This window comes from Haliaeetus albicilla, chromosome 5 (assembly GCF_947461875.1).
Source record: "Haliaeetus albicilla chromosome 5, bHalAlb1.1, whole genome shotgun sequence".
NCBI lineage: Eukaryota > Metazoa > Chordata > Aves > Accipitriformes > Accipitridae > Haliaeetus > Haliaeetus albicilla.
In genome coordinates, this window is record NC_091487.1 from 38,265,528 (window position 1) to 38,281,129 (window position 15,602).

Below are 15,602 nucleotides of genomic sequence, written 5' to 3' on the forward strand. Positions count from 1 at the left end.
ACCGACACCATCTGAAAGCCCACTGGGAACTATTAGCGTCCTGACTGCACACCTACAAATGTAAACAAATACTCAGCTGGAATCAGGGTACTTAAAAAACACAATCTGTTTATTGCTGGGGTAAATGAACTGCTTTCTTGCTTCCCTGAAGAAGACATTTTGTTTTCTCTGTGGCAGAAAGCAGGATGCTGTGGTTCAGTACCACAGATTAGAGATTATGCCCTATTCAAGTAAGAAGTAGCAAGAGAGAAATGGTTTGTTAAAGTGATGGTGGTGATGCTTGAGTGTGCTTAATAATAAAGAAGGTATAAAATGCTTTCTCAACTCTGCAGTTTAAAGTAGTGCTTGGTTTTAGGCAAATTGTGCAACGAAAGCCACAGGGTTCACACAAAAAGCCACGACAGCAATTAAGGAACTGGGGGGAATGGTCTGGGAAAAGGTTTGAAATATTTGCAGGGTGACTGCAGCACTTAGACAGGAAAGCAACAGAGCTGGGCTCAGTTCTCCGCTCCGCCACGGACCTCCCCGAGGACCACAGGAAAATCGCTTCTGGCTGGAGACAGTAACCACTCAGTTGCCTTCGCTGCAGCACCTAACAGGTGCCAGCCACCCAGAAGGAATCCAAGACTTACTTAGAGCTAGGTCTTGCACAGGACACAGAGGAAGGTAGACATCTGGGGACCAAAAATGCCCACGTGCTAGCGAGCGAGTGAGGAGCTGCTAGGAAGAAGTGGTGAGGGATGTAGGTCTTAACGTCCTGCCCCTGCTCAGTACAAATGTACCTGCCTGCAGCTGGGAAACCAGAGCCTTGCTCCGCTCGGGATCCACAGCTCAGAGTTGTCTTTAAGTGCCAACATCTGTTTCTAGCGAGGACTAACTAGGACTTGTTTTTCTCTTCAGCTGCTGAAAGACACATTGAGACCAACAGCTACATTTCGTAAAGTGGCCTATTGTTTAAAATAGCCATCACTCTGGAGGCTTGAGTCCACTGACTTCCTCAGGCTGAAGATCCAGGCTCCCACCCACCACAGAGTGCCCTAACCATGGTGTGAGCCTGTGGTGGTGGAGGAGGGAGGCTCCTCGCATTCAAGCTGTGTCACTGTGGAGCAGAAAACTGAGGGAGAGCAAGTTTGAGGGCAGAGCTAGTGGTTGCGCTGCTGGAAGAGGCAGCCTAGGGCCTGTTTCCCACCCTGAGGCTTTGTTCTGTATTTTATCCTTTGACTGTTTAACAGAAAATACCTAAAAAATGCCTCTGTCAGGGACTGAAATGCAGCATTCCTTCTGCAAACTGATTGCCTAAACCACGAGGATATGGGTTCATGCTTTCTCTCCTATTGCTTGGGTGCTTATCTTTATTTCAGAGAGGTAGATGGAGTGAGGTTGGGGGGATGCTCCCTGGCCCAGTCTATTAGTTTTCCCACTGGTTGGGGTGTAGTGCTGGGAGGTGGGGATCTCCTGAGGAAGGATGAAGCGTTGAACTTGTATTACTCTCCTTCTGTGGAGATATTTTAGACAGTTAGGCTCTTATGGAGCAAATGGGTGGCAAATCCACCCAGAGGCTTTGCAAAGAAAGCAGCCAGTCTTGCTGGTTTGTACTGCTCTTTGTACACACAGTGAGGTTTGCAGTCCCTGGTGACGTGGGGTGTTTGCGAGGGGAATGCTCAGGCATTCTGATGATGGGGACTGTCACAGGGCACCAGGTGTCCAGTTGTTTCAATGGCCTGTTCCAGGTCTGCCCCGAAGCAGAAACATAGGCATGCAGAGAAGGCTTAGGTGCAATAGGGAAAAGCCTAGTCAGCAATACCTCCAGATGTGGGCAGCAGCTGAACAGAGAGTGTTTGGATTGCATTTGTAAATATAGGCTTTGCATTTCTACCTTCTAGTGACATCTAGCCCTTTTTTCCCATATGCCTTCTTCATTTGCACAGTGGGAATAACACTAGGTGCTTGCCACAGCAGTAGTGAGAGATTATGCTTTTCCAAACAGTATGAGGATCGGGGTCACTTAAGTATTATGATAGCTAGAGGTTCTTCTTGGTATTTTGCTCAAATGCTTGCTAGGTCACCAGGATGTGAACTACTGACTAATAGTAAGAAGGTGTAAACAAACCTGCTGAGAAGAGATAAGGCAGTGGTGAGGTGTAGTGCAGTTTCTACCAACATATTTTCATGCATCTATGTCCCAGAAATCAAAGCAGAGAACAAAAATGGGAAACTATTTCCTGAGTGTTGTGTGGTGTTCAAAGACAGAGGAGGAATCCATTTTAATATATTGGTGAGATAAATAGTCTACACTGGCTGTAAGTCCTCAGAATATAGAGAAGATTAATTTTCTTCTTGCATTTTTGGTGGGTTTAAATTGCTGAGATGTACATCTACCTAAAATAGCCTTATAGAGCATCCTTCCCTGTACAAGATCTAATCATCCAACTTTATCCTTCGCAATGGGTGAGTTCTCTACCGACTGCACCACTGAACACATTTTCTTGGTGCGTGCTGGGGAATGTTCTGATTACCTGTTTGTCTCAGGATATGCCCTAGACTTTGTTAATCTAGGTTTATTATGCTAAGACTTTTCCAGCAGCTTAGAGCTAATGCAATGGATTTTAAGGGTTTACACAGTAGCAATTCTTTCAGTAGCCAGAGTCACCTCGGCAGTTTGATTAATTCAACAAGATTAAGCTTTCTGAGTGCTTGGCTACCAGAGGGGTGGAACAAAAAATCTGTCCTACCCCAGCATCTGTAGTGCAAGTAATGTCATACAAATAATCTTCTTGTTATGGTCCGAAAATCATACCTGCATTCTTGTTTCCTAACAAAGTCATTTTAGTTTGAGCCGTTCCTTTTCCCAGCCATTACAAACACACCTCTGTCCGTTACTTCCCTGATAAAACCAGTCTGATTCAGCTGGATGGATCCTCTGCGGATGTATGAATACTTCTTTGAAACCAAGTTCATTCAAGGTTGCAGACCAGTTTCCTTTCATTGTCTCCTGAGACTCCTGGCTCTGCTCCTGCACTCCAAATCCAGATGCTGGCAGCGCTAAAGAAATGCAACAGTCACAGGATAGATTTGAGAGGCTTTTGAAAATGTGGTTGACGTTCTGGCAGGCAAGACAGACTCATGTTGTCTGAGCACTGATGTGTTTTTTGCCCCTGTACTGTCAGACAGTCATGCTGGGGCAGGTACTGAGATCTCAGCAGCCAAAGACGTCAACAGCCATGAAAGGAAAATGGTTAATTTCTTGGGAAAGCATTATTTCAATTTCCGTGCCTGAAAATAGTGAGTATGGCAGACTGACGAAAACAGTTTACCCCTGAATGGGAGATGTGAGCTTGAAGAGGATTGTCCACTTCTTCTGTTCTTGGCAGGGGAAGGGGCAGTCACTGAGCTGCAAACAGCTGTTTCCAGAGACGCATTTCATCAAGGCTGATGTCAGGACTTGGCTAAAGAACAGCACGTTAGCTGCAAAACCGTGAGCCTCACACAAAAAGCTGTTTTCAAGTTTCAGCTAACTACTAACTGCCAGAGACTGTTAGGCCGCACAATTGCAAGATACGTCTTGTGCTGCATGAGGAAGGTGAATGTGTTGCAGCACCCTGGTGCTCCTCCTCGGATGGGGTGGGAATGGGGAGGCTTTATCTACAGCCTAGAGGGAAAGACCCAGTCACGTCACCGCTAGGACAGTTTATCAAAGACCATGCCACCTAAGCAGAAGAAATACCAGCACCTGTGCCTAAAATTTTAGGCACACCTATTGCCAATATTCTGAACTCGTATTCAACTACTCAGAAGCACAGGCGAGGCCTTTCTGGTGCTGTTAACACCTCAACTTCTCCAAAGGATGCAGTGCTGTGGTGCCAACGGAACAGCGTTAGCAAGGCTGGAGCCCACACAGTGCCACCAATTTGTGGTGTAAGCAGGGATCAGCCACCTGTTTTCTGTCTCATAAAACCAGGAATACTTACACCCAGCTGGGGTTTTGTGTGAAACCTGGTCACAGAATGCAACACTGCTACAGGTCAGTAAAAGGTTTTTGTAAAGACTTCTGGAATCTCCAAGCATGGACTTGCAGTGTGCTGTCATCAGGATCATTCAAAATAACTTGGCTCCATTCTCAGTGGTAGCAGACCTGGGTCCAATGATGGCCCAAGGTGCACCTATGCTCTTTTTCGAGCCCTATTTCAAAATAACATGGGTCTTTTATCCGGACAGTGGTCATTTAATACCCCAACAGATATTCTCCCCACGCCCTGGTATTACTGTTTAAATTAAAAAAAAAGAAGAAAAAAAGCATGCATTAAAAAAAAAAAAAGAAAAAAATGTATCATTACATCTTCTGGGAGTAGGTACAACCCACAGAGAACCTCAATTTGTTTGACAGTGCAAATGTCCTTTTCCAGGTGCAGCAAACCAAGGACAGGGCAGCTACTGTGCAAGAGGAAAGAGGAGGGTTATCAAAGGAAGGGCAATGAGTACTCTGAGGCAAACTTCAATATAGATTATCTGCTCATGCCTGTAGTCATCCTCTCTGCTGGTTTAGTTTTCAAACAGGTAACATGTACATTAAAATGTGGCAATGGAATTGGCACTCCATATCTTTGAATAGGACAGTCCCACTTGTAGCAACGTAGTAGTGATGTAGCTGAAAATGGGCCTATAGAGGAGCTTGCAAGTGGATTAAATACTGATGTGGCTGCAAGACCTACATTACTGACAATTCACATCAACCCCCCCAGGCTTCTCCATATCACAGGTTACAACACAGGAAACAGCTCCAGCTCAGCTCCAGCACTCAATAACAATGCAATTATAGCTAAGTTACGTGAACTGTCTCTGCTTCAACCTTTGAAGACAAATTGTGGTGAGTACAGTCTGGCCTTGTCTATGAATGAAGCTAAATGGCGCTCACTTGCATGCCCTCACATTATCCAGCCTACAGGAGAATGCAGATCTTGGTGTCTCCTGGAAGAAACGTGGTAGGAGACATTAGCGTCCCCTCTCCCAAATACAGTATGCAGATACTGTCAGGTTGGGATACATCACAACACACTGCTGTGATTTTTATTGTGTCCTACTCAAGGTCAGGAATAAACCAGAAAGGTGTGCTGAGCCCCAACCCAGCAGGTACAATGCTTTCCTCAGGACTTAGTTCTGCTCTGGAGAACAGAAGGCAATGCTACCCAGAGCTGCAGGAGCTCCTTGTGAATCTGTGCATGAATTCTCCACTCCTGCAGTCATTACTTCAAAATAAAAACTGCCTTCAGGACTAGAAACAGCAGTATGTGGTTATACCTAAAAACCACTCATTTGAAACATGTCATGAAGCAGTAGTAATGCAGTGTTTTGCTCTTAACTCCACATTTCCTAAAAAAGTTGTGGGAAGGCAGGAAATGCACCTGCCATATGAGATGGCCGGGAAGGGATTAGCTGCTTCCCTTTCCTGATTTTCAGGCATGCGCGTGTGTGTGTGTATACCTTATGACTTATTAAAGGTCCCGAAGGAATTGTTCTGAAGGCTGGTTTCTTTCGAATGACCAGTGCAAAGATCATCTTGAGGGCTCTGCAAGAATTTATAATGTCAGAAGATGTGATATCAAGAGCAATGAGATATTCAATGTTGAGGACGAAACAGTGGAGGAATTTTTCATAGATGGTTCAAGATATGGTGGTTGGTTGTTTGCACAGGTCTAGTAACAAGAATATTGTTCCTAGACATGTGGGTGTATCAGGGATGGTTAAAAATTGTATAAGACATAAATTTAAAAAGTAGTAAGAAAGCTGTGAAAATTCCGACATCATTCAACAAGAATGAAAAGCTTAAGGGCGAAAGGAAGTTTACCTTTGAAGTATTGTAATTTCAATTTAAAAAACATTAATTTTGGATGCTCTTTGTCGTTTGTGGTTTCAACTAAATAGGATTAAACAGTTTTACTATACAAATGAATAAAGTCTAGATTTGTTATCACAAGAAATTTTTAATATGGTTTGTGACAAGCAATATCAAAGTTATCAACTCTCAAGCTTCATGTTCTGAAACCAGACAACTCTCAGCAACAAAGTTGTGCACTGATAAACATAGGAGGCATATTGTATTTTTTAATTAAATATGAAAACATGAGCTGTGTACATTATTTTTTCCCTAGAAAACACAGCAATTTCAAAAGTTTATCATAAAATATTTTCATGAAATGAGTGAACCAGCAAACACATGCACTTGTGTGCCTTCCCCCCTCCCAAGATAAACGTGATAAAAGAGACATACGCAAATGTAAAAGTTAACAGAACAAGTGGTGTTTTGTTGTTGTTTGGTTCTTTTTGGAAAGGATGGAATGTAACATTGTGCTCGACTTTCTATGTCACAACAAAAAATATTTGGTGCAATATTTTAACATTTTCTTTTTAAGTTTCAATCTGGTGGAGAAAAATACCTTTTTCTATAATAAAATATGTCTGTTCTTTTTAAAACTTAACTTTTTTGCACAAAATAATTTTGTAAACTGTCATTTCAAGGGCAAGGTAGGCGGTGCCATGTGAATGTCCTCCCCCCCACTTAAAAATGTGATCTGTTATCTGAAGCAAAACAGGGAAACACAAAAAAGAGCGGAGCAGAGGCTGCTTTGCAAAGAGAAAGAAGGGCGTGTCGGACGGGGGAGAGGGGAGGGAGCGTGTGGTGGGACAGAAAAAAGTTAAAGGTCACTTTCGCCGTAGAGTGCCGTGGAGAAGGACATGTAGTCCAGGGCACCGGGTACAGCATCACGGCCATTGTAGGGTGCCATTCTAGCAATGCAATATTCAGCCTGATCAGGAGGCAGTTCCCGCCGTAATTCATCCACAGTGATGTAGTTCTGCAATGAGGACAAACAATAAGGTGATCGTTACTTTCAGAAAACTGACCTTCCTCAGAGGGAGAACCACCCCCTGTCCCCCCAGGGCAGCAGACAACAGTCAGGGACAGGACCCCAACAACTCGACTAGTACTGTACACCCACACAGGGAGCTCTCTGCGCATACACCTTGGGAGGAAATGCAGTCACTCCCTACCGTTTGGACAAGAAAATGGTTTTAACAACAGAGAGGAAGACTGTTTTTGCGGAAGAGATGCTGGCACACCTAAAGAAAAGACCTGGAGGTAAGTAAGGTAAGTTATTAGTGTAAGACTGTGCCTTCCCATTGACAGTGGAGGTCCTGCTGAAAGCAAATGGAAGGAAGCAGAAATTTCATTTGGATCCTGTCCCTCACTGGCAGGAGGTAACAGCTGCTTGTGCTGCTTGAGAGTTGCTGTTGCCTCTCTTCAGAGCAAGGAAAGGAGCCATCCCCACTAGCTCTGGCTGGTGGCACCAATGCAGGCAGCAGACAAGCAAACACTTTGTATTGCTTCCACAGTTCCCCCAACAATCCTTGCCTTTCACAGCAGACGTTTTTAATAAGCAAGCAAAACTTCTTATGTAAATTCAGCTTCTGGAGACTCACTGAGCTGAGCTGAGGTAGCCTGGCTTCTCTCCATGCAGTAGGTAACAGTAGCTGCCTGTTTGCTAACCAGTATGTTGTCTTTAGCTAACTGACTCACGGGCATTTGCAGTCTGTCTGAACAATGGTTCGGGTTTCACACCATCTCTCCCTCTCTCTCCTGTGACTTTCAATTCTTCCCCCCCCTCCGCCTTTCAGTGTAATGATTGGAGTGAGTAAAGAGGTATTTTTCTTCATAATGAAATGCTGTCTGATTCATGTTATAGTCACTAGAGCACATTGAACACTGACAAGTATATTTAACGTACTGCACAGAGTAAACAAGTTAATAAGTAATACTGTATCCAAAAGTACCTATTCATTCAGTGATTAGCTTATCTGAATAATGTGGAATTTTCAGGCTTTGAAAGACAATAGGACCGGCTTTAGTCAGGTAGATGCCTAAAGGACAGGTATCATGGGTTTCTACATTACAGATTATGAAAAGATTATTAGTGAAACATGGAAACCACTACTGGATTTAAGAGTAACTCATTACAATCAGAGAAATGGTATCCCACATTTCAAGTGAGATGAATAAAATCATTAGCAAACATAGATACATTAATATTACACGTACATATTATTTGTTCAATTACATAAAAGATCAGTGGGGATTGTTATATGAGAAAAATAAGATTACTTTTTTTTTTATCAGCTGGTTCCACTGATGATGCAAATTTAGAAAATGAATGCTTTTAGTATCATCCTGGGAGTTTTCCTACTTTAGACCAATTTCTGTCATTAAAAGATGCTCCTCTTGCAGCTACAGCATATCCCCTATGAAAATCTATTGATTGTATAACAACTGATAGTGACACACGTATGTCTGAGAAAGGTCATCTCAAGTTTACAGCTGTCAGTAATTAATAGTTTTTCAAGACTAATCAAGAACCATCTGTTGAATTTGCTCATACATTTTAAAATAACAAACTGCAACCAAGCTCTTAATTAAATTTTTAAAGCAAGAGTGGGCAGCAAAGTTCTGACTGACAGCTGAACAGGACTTTCAAATGCGTTGGCAGGCTGCTCATTAATCCACACTTCAGCCTTGCATTCCTCCAGCACCGCACAATGTTCATGTGAAAATACCCTCCATGCTGGAGAGTGCTTCCCTTGACACCTTCTCTCGGAGACAAAAGAGAAAAAGGAAAGCAGGAGCAATGCAGATGCAGAAAAGGAAGATGTGGAGCCTGACCTTATCTCCAGCCAGGATCTTGAAGGAAGCCATAACCTGGTCAGCAGTATCTGTATCTGCTGTTTCCCGGGACATGAAGTCGATGAAGGCCTGGAACGTCACTACACCCAAACGGTTAGGGTCGACGATGCTCATGATGCGGGCAAACTCTGCCTCTCCCTGGAGAACAAGAAAGTCATGTAAGCCTGGACATTTGAGCAGCAGTACTATGATAGTGGGGAGAAACTGTTCAGCAGCGGATCTCACAGCTAGAAAAACAAAGCCAAATAGAAACCACTTCTGATTTTTTTATCAGGATATTCTTTTTTAGCTTGCTATTTTGTACAATAGCTTCCCACTCATTTGTCCTTCAGAATAAAATATTCTCAGCTGTGCACCTAGGATACCATCCAGCTCCATCTACCTATAGGACAATGCTCCTATCAGGGAACATATCACCCAGACTTCAGGGGAAGATGCAAATTTCTCTGTAATACATGTCATGCTAGATGTCTCTAGCAATATTTGAAGATCTGCATTCATCAATTCCTTTTATTTTCATTTACTAGAAGAGAACTTTTACAGTTCTCTTCAGCTGCCAGAACAGAAGCCACCAGAAGAAATGCCTCTGGGGTCTTTAATAGTATCTGGTTCATCTTAACTAGACAGGCTTAGGAAAGAAGGACTTGCATATCTGGGGTGGCCCAGGGAAGTGGTCTTTACAGGAAGGATCCTACAGAAGCCAAAACCTTGCAGTGTAGTTTTCTGCTTTTTTTTTTTTTTGCATATAAACAGAAGATAATCTATTCTCATCTCTGGGACCCCTTCCTCCTCAGGTAAGAAGGAGGGGAGAGCAGAGGTGCATCTTTTCCTGGGAACAGGCTCTTCTAACACATCTAGAACAGTATACCTTCAAGAGTAATTAAGGTATCTAATCAAATGTTACTGTGGCTTGGCACACTACATTAAAGAGTCTGTATTTATACTGGGCTGATGAGTAAAATGATTAAACACTGCTTTGCCTGACATCAGGAGCAAAGATACTGAGAGTACAGCTGGATATTTTTGCACTACGCTCTTCTCCTGTCCTTTCATGAGCAACAGTCTTTGGTGAAGCTCTTCCTATTAGTTATCGCACCTCTCAAGGTGCCACATGTTACTGTTCTGAATATGCCGGTACTCTGGTGAGGGAAAAGCTACAGGGAGGATGACTGGAACTTGAACTTACTTACATGTACAGGAAGAGAGATGTGAAATAAATGGTAAGAATGAGAGAGGCAGCGTTTGAGTGTATTCAGAAATCAGGTCATGTATACTTCCAGATGAGTTCAAATGATACTTAGGGCTGGGGAGGTTGTCTGTGCTGTGCAGAGTGTAGGTACCAATACAAGGAAGTTTATTGTTTCTTCCACTTGTAGCTACACAGTTTGATAAATATAATTCTTATTTGAAAAATACAGGAATTAGACAATGATTTCCATTTTTTTACCTTCAGCTACCGCTGCGAGACAAAAATTATACATATACAACTAATACTAGATTTAACATCCGTTGCTGATAGTTCTGGAAAATAAGGCTGTATTTACCTTGATTCACTACACATTCTTCCTTTATTTTTGAAGGTACCTACAAGAATCACTTTGAACAGGAGTGACAGAGGGCTCTACATTACCATATTGTAACCCATGGAGATAAGGCAGGCTCGGAAATCTTCACAATCCATCATACCAGTCTTCTTCTACAGGGAATGACGCAAAGATGGAAAAAGCCAAGAGAGAAAAGGGAGACCAGTCGAGGGAGAAATGAACCCACAGGAGACATTACAAAGAATGAGTTTCACAGGGGAGGAGACAGAAGGAGAGATTTACAATGAAAAACAATAGAGGAAAGGTAGTTTGTGAAACCACGAAGAAGCAAAGGTGGTTTTGGACATGGAATAGTTTACACACAAGGAAGATATCAATGAAAAAAAGGAATGAAGATATCAAGCAAGACAGATTGAGGGATGGAGAAGAAAAGGAGTGTTAAGTGACACAGAAGTAAATGGAATAGTTTGAAGACATAAAAGGAATTCTCCCAAGACGAACAATTAGGGAATTAAGAAGGAATAGATACCAAAGTACATTTAGAGAGGAAGTAGTACAGAAAAGTGATGTATATATAGTCAAACACAAGAACAGCAATGACAGATGGATTAAGACAAACAAGAAAAGAAAGGAAAAAACTGTTATTTTTTCACAGTTTAACATCTGGCTGTGTTCACCACTAGCATTCAGTACCTGTGCATCGTTTCCAATATCGTAACCCAAGCTGATGAGACAGGCTTTGAATTCCTCAGGGCCAAGTGTGCCGGAGTGGTCCTGGTTATGCGGTGTGCCAGGCAGCAGGACATGCAGTGCCAGTGGGGTGACGGTGTGGGGCAGAAGGAAAGGAGACACAGAGGAGTTCAAAGGGAGGTGGAAGGACAACAAACAGGTGCACCATGCAGTGGGTGAGGAGAGAGGGAAAGGAAGAATGACATGCAGATAGAAAGACAGGGAAGAAAAATAAAAAGTGCACAACATTAGATATCACAATGACATTTCAGGATGTGCTAAAAATGCTCTTGGAACAGTTCCTTCTCAGAGAGCTCGTCACATCTTGAGAGCACTTGAATGACAAAAACAGTTAATGCTCAGAAGCCTCAAGATTTCCATCTCCCAAGTGAATTACTTGCGTCACTGCTTGTTATTCATAATGTCAGAAGCCCTGTGTTTCACTAGTAACCCGAAGTGCAGGTAAGCAGGCAGAGGCAGTGGGAAGCATTGCCTTATCTTCTAGTCAAAAGTCCCACTAAAGGAGTAGGTGAGGGCAGGTATGTTTGGCAACACACCCAAGGAAGCTTAGCTGTCAGGGCATCCCAGGAACAGACAAGGAAAAACAGCTGAAGCTCAGGGGAGCAGTGTTATGGCTGCATTTATGACACCTGCACATGAGGTGGTGCTTTGACTGGCAAAGCTATTTCAAGTGCTCAGCTCTGCAAACAGCACTGCTGTACAGCGCAGCACAACATGGCTTGGCAGCTGCTCTTCCCTTTGCTCATTCCCCGCTCCCCCAGTGTTTGGATGTACCCATCAAACTATACACAAGCTAGCACAGGAACTGAGCATCCCAATCCACCCTGCAGAATTTTAGCTCAGGACAGCTCCCAAGCACTGAAGAGCCCCTGCCTGCTGACACCATCTCTGGCCAGATCAAGGAAGCTACAGACAGGATGATGGGGCCAATTCCAAGCGACTTTCTTCAGAAAATCAGCTTTTAGAGTCAGCGTTAAGCCTTCATAAATCAAATACACAGATGAAGATGGGAAACCCACATTCTCTCTGCATTATCATTCGGATTGTTGTGGAGAGAGGGGCAAACGATATGAAGGTCAAAATATAACATCTACAGGGCTTTATGGGTCCCTCTGCTAAGAAAAGAAGCCATGTTTTTTGTTTTTCTCAGGCAGCTAGAGAAGGGCTGAAATAGCCAGTGTTCAAGCAATCTGAAAGTGTTGCCAATCTCTGAGGGTGGGCTGCAGCCCTGTTCTCTGGAGACCTTTCAAACAGTCTGGCTGGTGCAGCAAGTGGTGGAGAGCAACCTGTATTTGCATCACTGATTTAGTATCTCTGCAGGCTGCTCATGGATTTCCAGACAACGTTGACGGGGTTGATAATGGAGCCAGTTTAAGGCTTGGGCTGCTGTCTCTGCTTCCCTGCATGACACCTTTGTGATTCGGGTTGAGAAGGAAGAGCTGCAGACAGGCTGGCAAATTGAGGGAGGAGAATTTCCTTTAAGGAATTCCTTTCTTACTGCTCCCGTTAGTGCCTTGGCATGTATTTCCACAGTAAGGCAAGGCAGGCTTTACATCAGGGTTTATCTACACCATGCAACGCCGTGGTGTGTATAGATCCTCCTGTTCGCTCCATACAAGAGCAATACTGGTCTCCTCAATACAGGTTTATGAGATGGTATGTCAGAGTGGCGGACAGCTATTCCAAAGAATTTTATAAATCTGCATAATAATCTGCTCTCTGGAGAAGACAGGGTAAAAGTCTAATTTCCTAAATAAGCCTTCAAACTTTTCCATACTTAAGCTTTATCAGGAAACTTAGCAGTTTCCTGTGAAGATACACTTCTCCTCCCAGCCCAATGATCACTTAGCAGTCTTCACAGGAATGACTGCTCCACAGGAGTGGCATTTTTAAGAATGAAACATCTTCTATTGATCTAGTTTTATCACAGTGACTGTTTGCTTCTTATTGCACTTTGCAGTCTACATGGAAACTTTTAGCTTACCAAGCTGCAGTCAGCACTGACTTACCCTGTCAAAATGGTTGAAAGAAGCCCGGAACTCATTCATCTGTTCCTGGCTGATTCCTTTGGCATCACGGGTCAGAATCTGGTTTTCCACTTCGTTGATGGTTCTTGCAATTGTTGTTAGTAACTGCTCCCAGCCCACTCGGATATGCTGGAGAAAGAGGACAGGACAATTTTTAAATTAAAAAGTAGCTCTTCTGCCTCCCAGTCCAGTGGACAGGATGTGCTACTTGTTGCAAATGAAATGATCCTTGTGGCCAAGGCAGGAGAAGTCCATTTGCTCAGAAAAACTTCCTTCTCATCTGCAGTGAGCCAACCAGATGTTTAAAACCTGAATTTTGACTAAAAAAAAAAACATTGAAGAGGCCAATTCCTGATCTTAAAAAAGTCTTGGTCCTATTGCAAAGTTCCGTTGCCTTGTCAGGCAACATACTGGGGGCCTTTAACACAAATGAGAATCAAACTCAGTGCTTCTAGGACTTAGTTGGGCAGAAAACTCTCCTTACCAAGAAAATAAATAAACCACAGTCCTTGGAAGACACTGGTGCTCCACTGTCTCTGCTGCTGCTTAAGGGGGAGCTGGCCAGAAACCAAAAGACAAGTTTCAAAGCCCGTCTGTGTTCTGCTGGACTCATGTTGAACTCAGATTGCTTCCAAGAAACCTCACGTTGTCAACAGAAAGCCAGACTCCGATTTTAAAAAAGCTTTTGTTGGACTTTTTTCTTCTGCCCGGCTGTGGCAGCTCAAAATCACCAATAGGCTGCCACAATCAGGTGGCAGGAGAAATGAGACCAGCCACTCTTTCAAGCAATACTGTTGATCTCATGCAGGTTATTTCTATTGTCTCTATTTGGAAGTACATTGGAATGGGTTGGCATGAAGTACAGCAAGGCAAAAACAAATTCAGCAACATGTTGTTGCATGCTTGGCCACATTGTCAAGCTCTCCATTTTCCTGAGAACCACAACACGTTGCCAGAGCTAGATGTGGCTGATGCTAACTGGCCACAGCAGATGAGGCTGTCTGATCTGCTGCCAAAATATTTACCTCCATGGTGTAGTTGGTGTGCTTGTTGTCAAAGATAAGCGCTTCCTGGATCTGTTGGTGGTCTCCTTCCAACTGGTCAATCTTTGGTTTGTAATTCACAATGCTTTTCTCATACTGCCGCAAGTGGTTGAGCTGGTCCTCCAGGGTCCCATGCATCTCTATTGAAATGCGGCCAATCTCCTGCATTAGCAAAGCCAAAGGAGTTAGAACCCATTGGAAGCACAAGCCTCAACATGCTTGACATTTATTGCAGCTATTTCACACTCACACAGGATGATGATTCAAAAAAAATCTCACGGAGCAGTTACTTTAAATGAGCCAAGACAGTGTCAGCAAAAATTTTAGCAGAGCCCTGAACATTTTCCAAGTGAGGTGAGTCATGAGATGTGTCTCATACAAGGATACAAAAGAAAAGGAAACTGCAGTCCATAAGATAGTACTGTACCAAGCCAGATCTTTTTCTGATGTACTGTCTGCCACTAAGTTAGTCCCTTCATACAGACATATTTCTGTAATTGCTCTCTTCTTTACAGCTCCTGCCATCAGTAATAGCTTTGTATTTTTCCATTTCATCAACTCCAATTACTTTAACTCAAATCTCACCTAAAGAGAGAAGAGCTCCCTTAACAATATGTCTCCTCTACTGATGTGTAATATGCTAATTGTATTTATTTTGTCATGTGTATCAAGACTATTGCTGTGAAAGCCGTTACAGAAAATATGCCTCTGATCTAGGGTTTTTAACTTGCTGCATATAAACACAACTCTATTAAAATACCAGTGTTCCCCATTTTAAGTCATGTTTTTTATCTCTGTACTAAAGAGTTAGGGGAAGAAAAGTACAAGAACTTCAGTAACTGGTATCAATCTTGGGATTCTCCATATTTTCTGTGAAACGTTCTCTTGCTATAACCTGAAGGAAGAAATGACCATGACAATGGTCAAGAAAGACCAAGGATAAGAATATCAGTGAGGATCACAGAGGAAAACATACTCTTTCAAAATGAGCAAAGCACTACCTCCATCTTGGTCTGGATCCAGGGTCCAATGACATTGGCTTGTGCACCAAACTGTTTACGAAGTCTTTCATTTTGCTGCTGGCGAGCATGTTCTTCCATCAGGGCTTGATCCCTTCTGGGAACCAGTTGCCGCACCTACAGCAAAGAGTAACAAAGCGTGCAGTTTATACATACAGAGGCACACGTATAGTAAATGTAGAAATTGCCACAAGGAAGGGAGGAGTGGGTGTTTGCACTGAAAACAAGCAGTCATATGGTTTAGGACACGGTGGGAAGGCTCATGGAACGTGAATCCTATCTGCTGTAGGGTGCACGCTGCAAACTCATCTCGGGCAATGGAAGACCAGAAGAAGCTTCCGTTCACCACTTGGGTTTTTGGTGGCTCATGTTAACTGAATTGCAGGACCCTGTTCAGATCTCACTTTGGTGATCTTGTTTGGTAGCAAGAACCATCAGCACAGCTGGTATGGAGAGTAGCTGCTCTTTTAGGATTACAGCAAGGGAAGGCT

General features: G+C 43.2%; 1 protein-coding gene across 5 annotated transcripts in view; it reads right to left on the bottom strand.

Moving 5' to 3' along the window:
• Positions 1-5,958: 5,958 nt before the first annotated feature.
• Positions 5,959-15,602, bottom strand: part of ACTN1 (actinin alpha 1) — a 92,605-nt gene continuing 82,961 nt past the window's right edge. For 3 of the 5 annotated variants that reach the window (XM_069784194.1, XM_069784196.1, XM_069784197.1), the window contains 6 exons: positions 15,094-15,228; positions 14,075-14,254; positions 13,032-13,178; positions 10,966-11,046; positions 8,708-8,866; positions 5,959-6,848 (listed from right to left, as the gene is read on the bottom strand). In XM_069784194.1, the coding sequence (XP_069640295.1) occupies positions 6,690-6,848; positions 8,708-8,866; positions 10,966-11,046; positions 13,032-13,178; positions 14,075-14,254; positions 15,094-15,228 (861 nt within the window). In that variant the 3' untranslated portion in view covers positions 5,959-6,689. Of the gene's footprint in view, positions 6,849-8,707; positions 8,867-10,358; positions 10,425-10,965; positions 11,047-13,031; positions 13,179-14,074; positions 14,255-15,093; positions 15,229-15,602 lie in introns of all 5 variants that reach the window. The other 2 variants (XM_069784198.1, XM_069784195.1) reach the window with 2 other exon arrangements.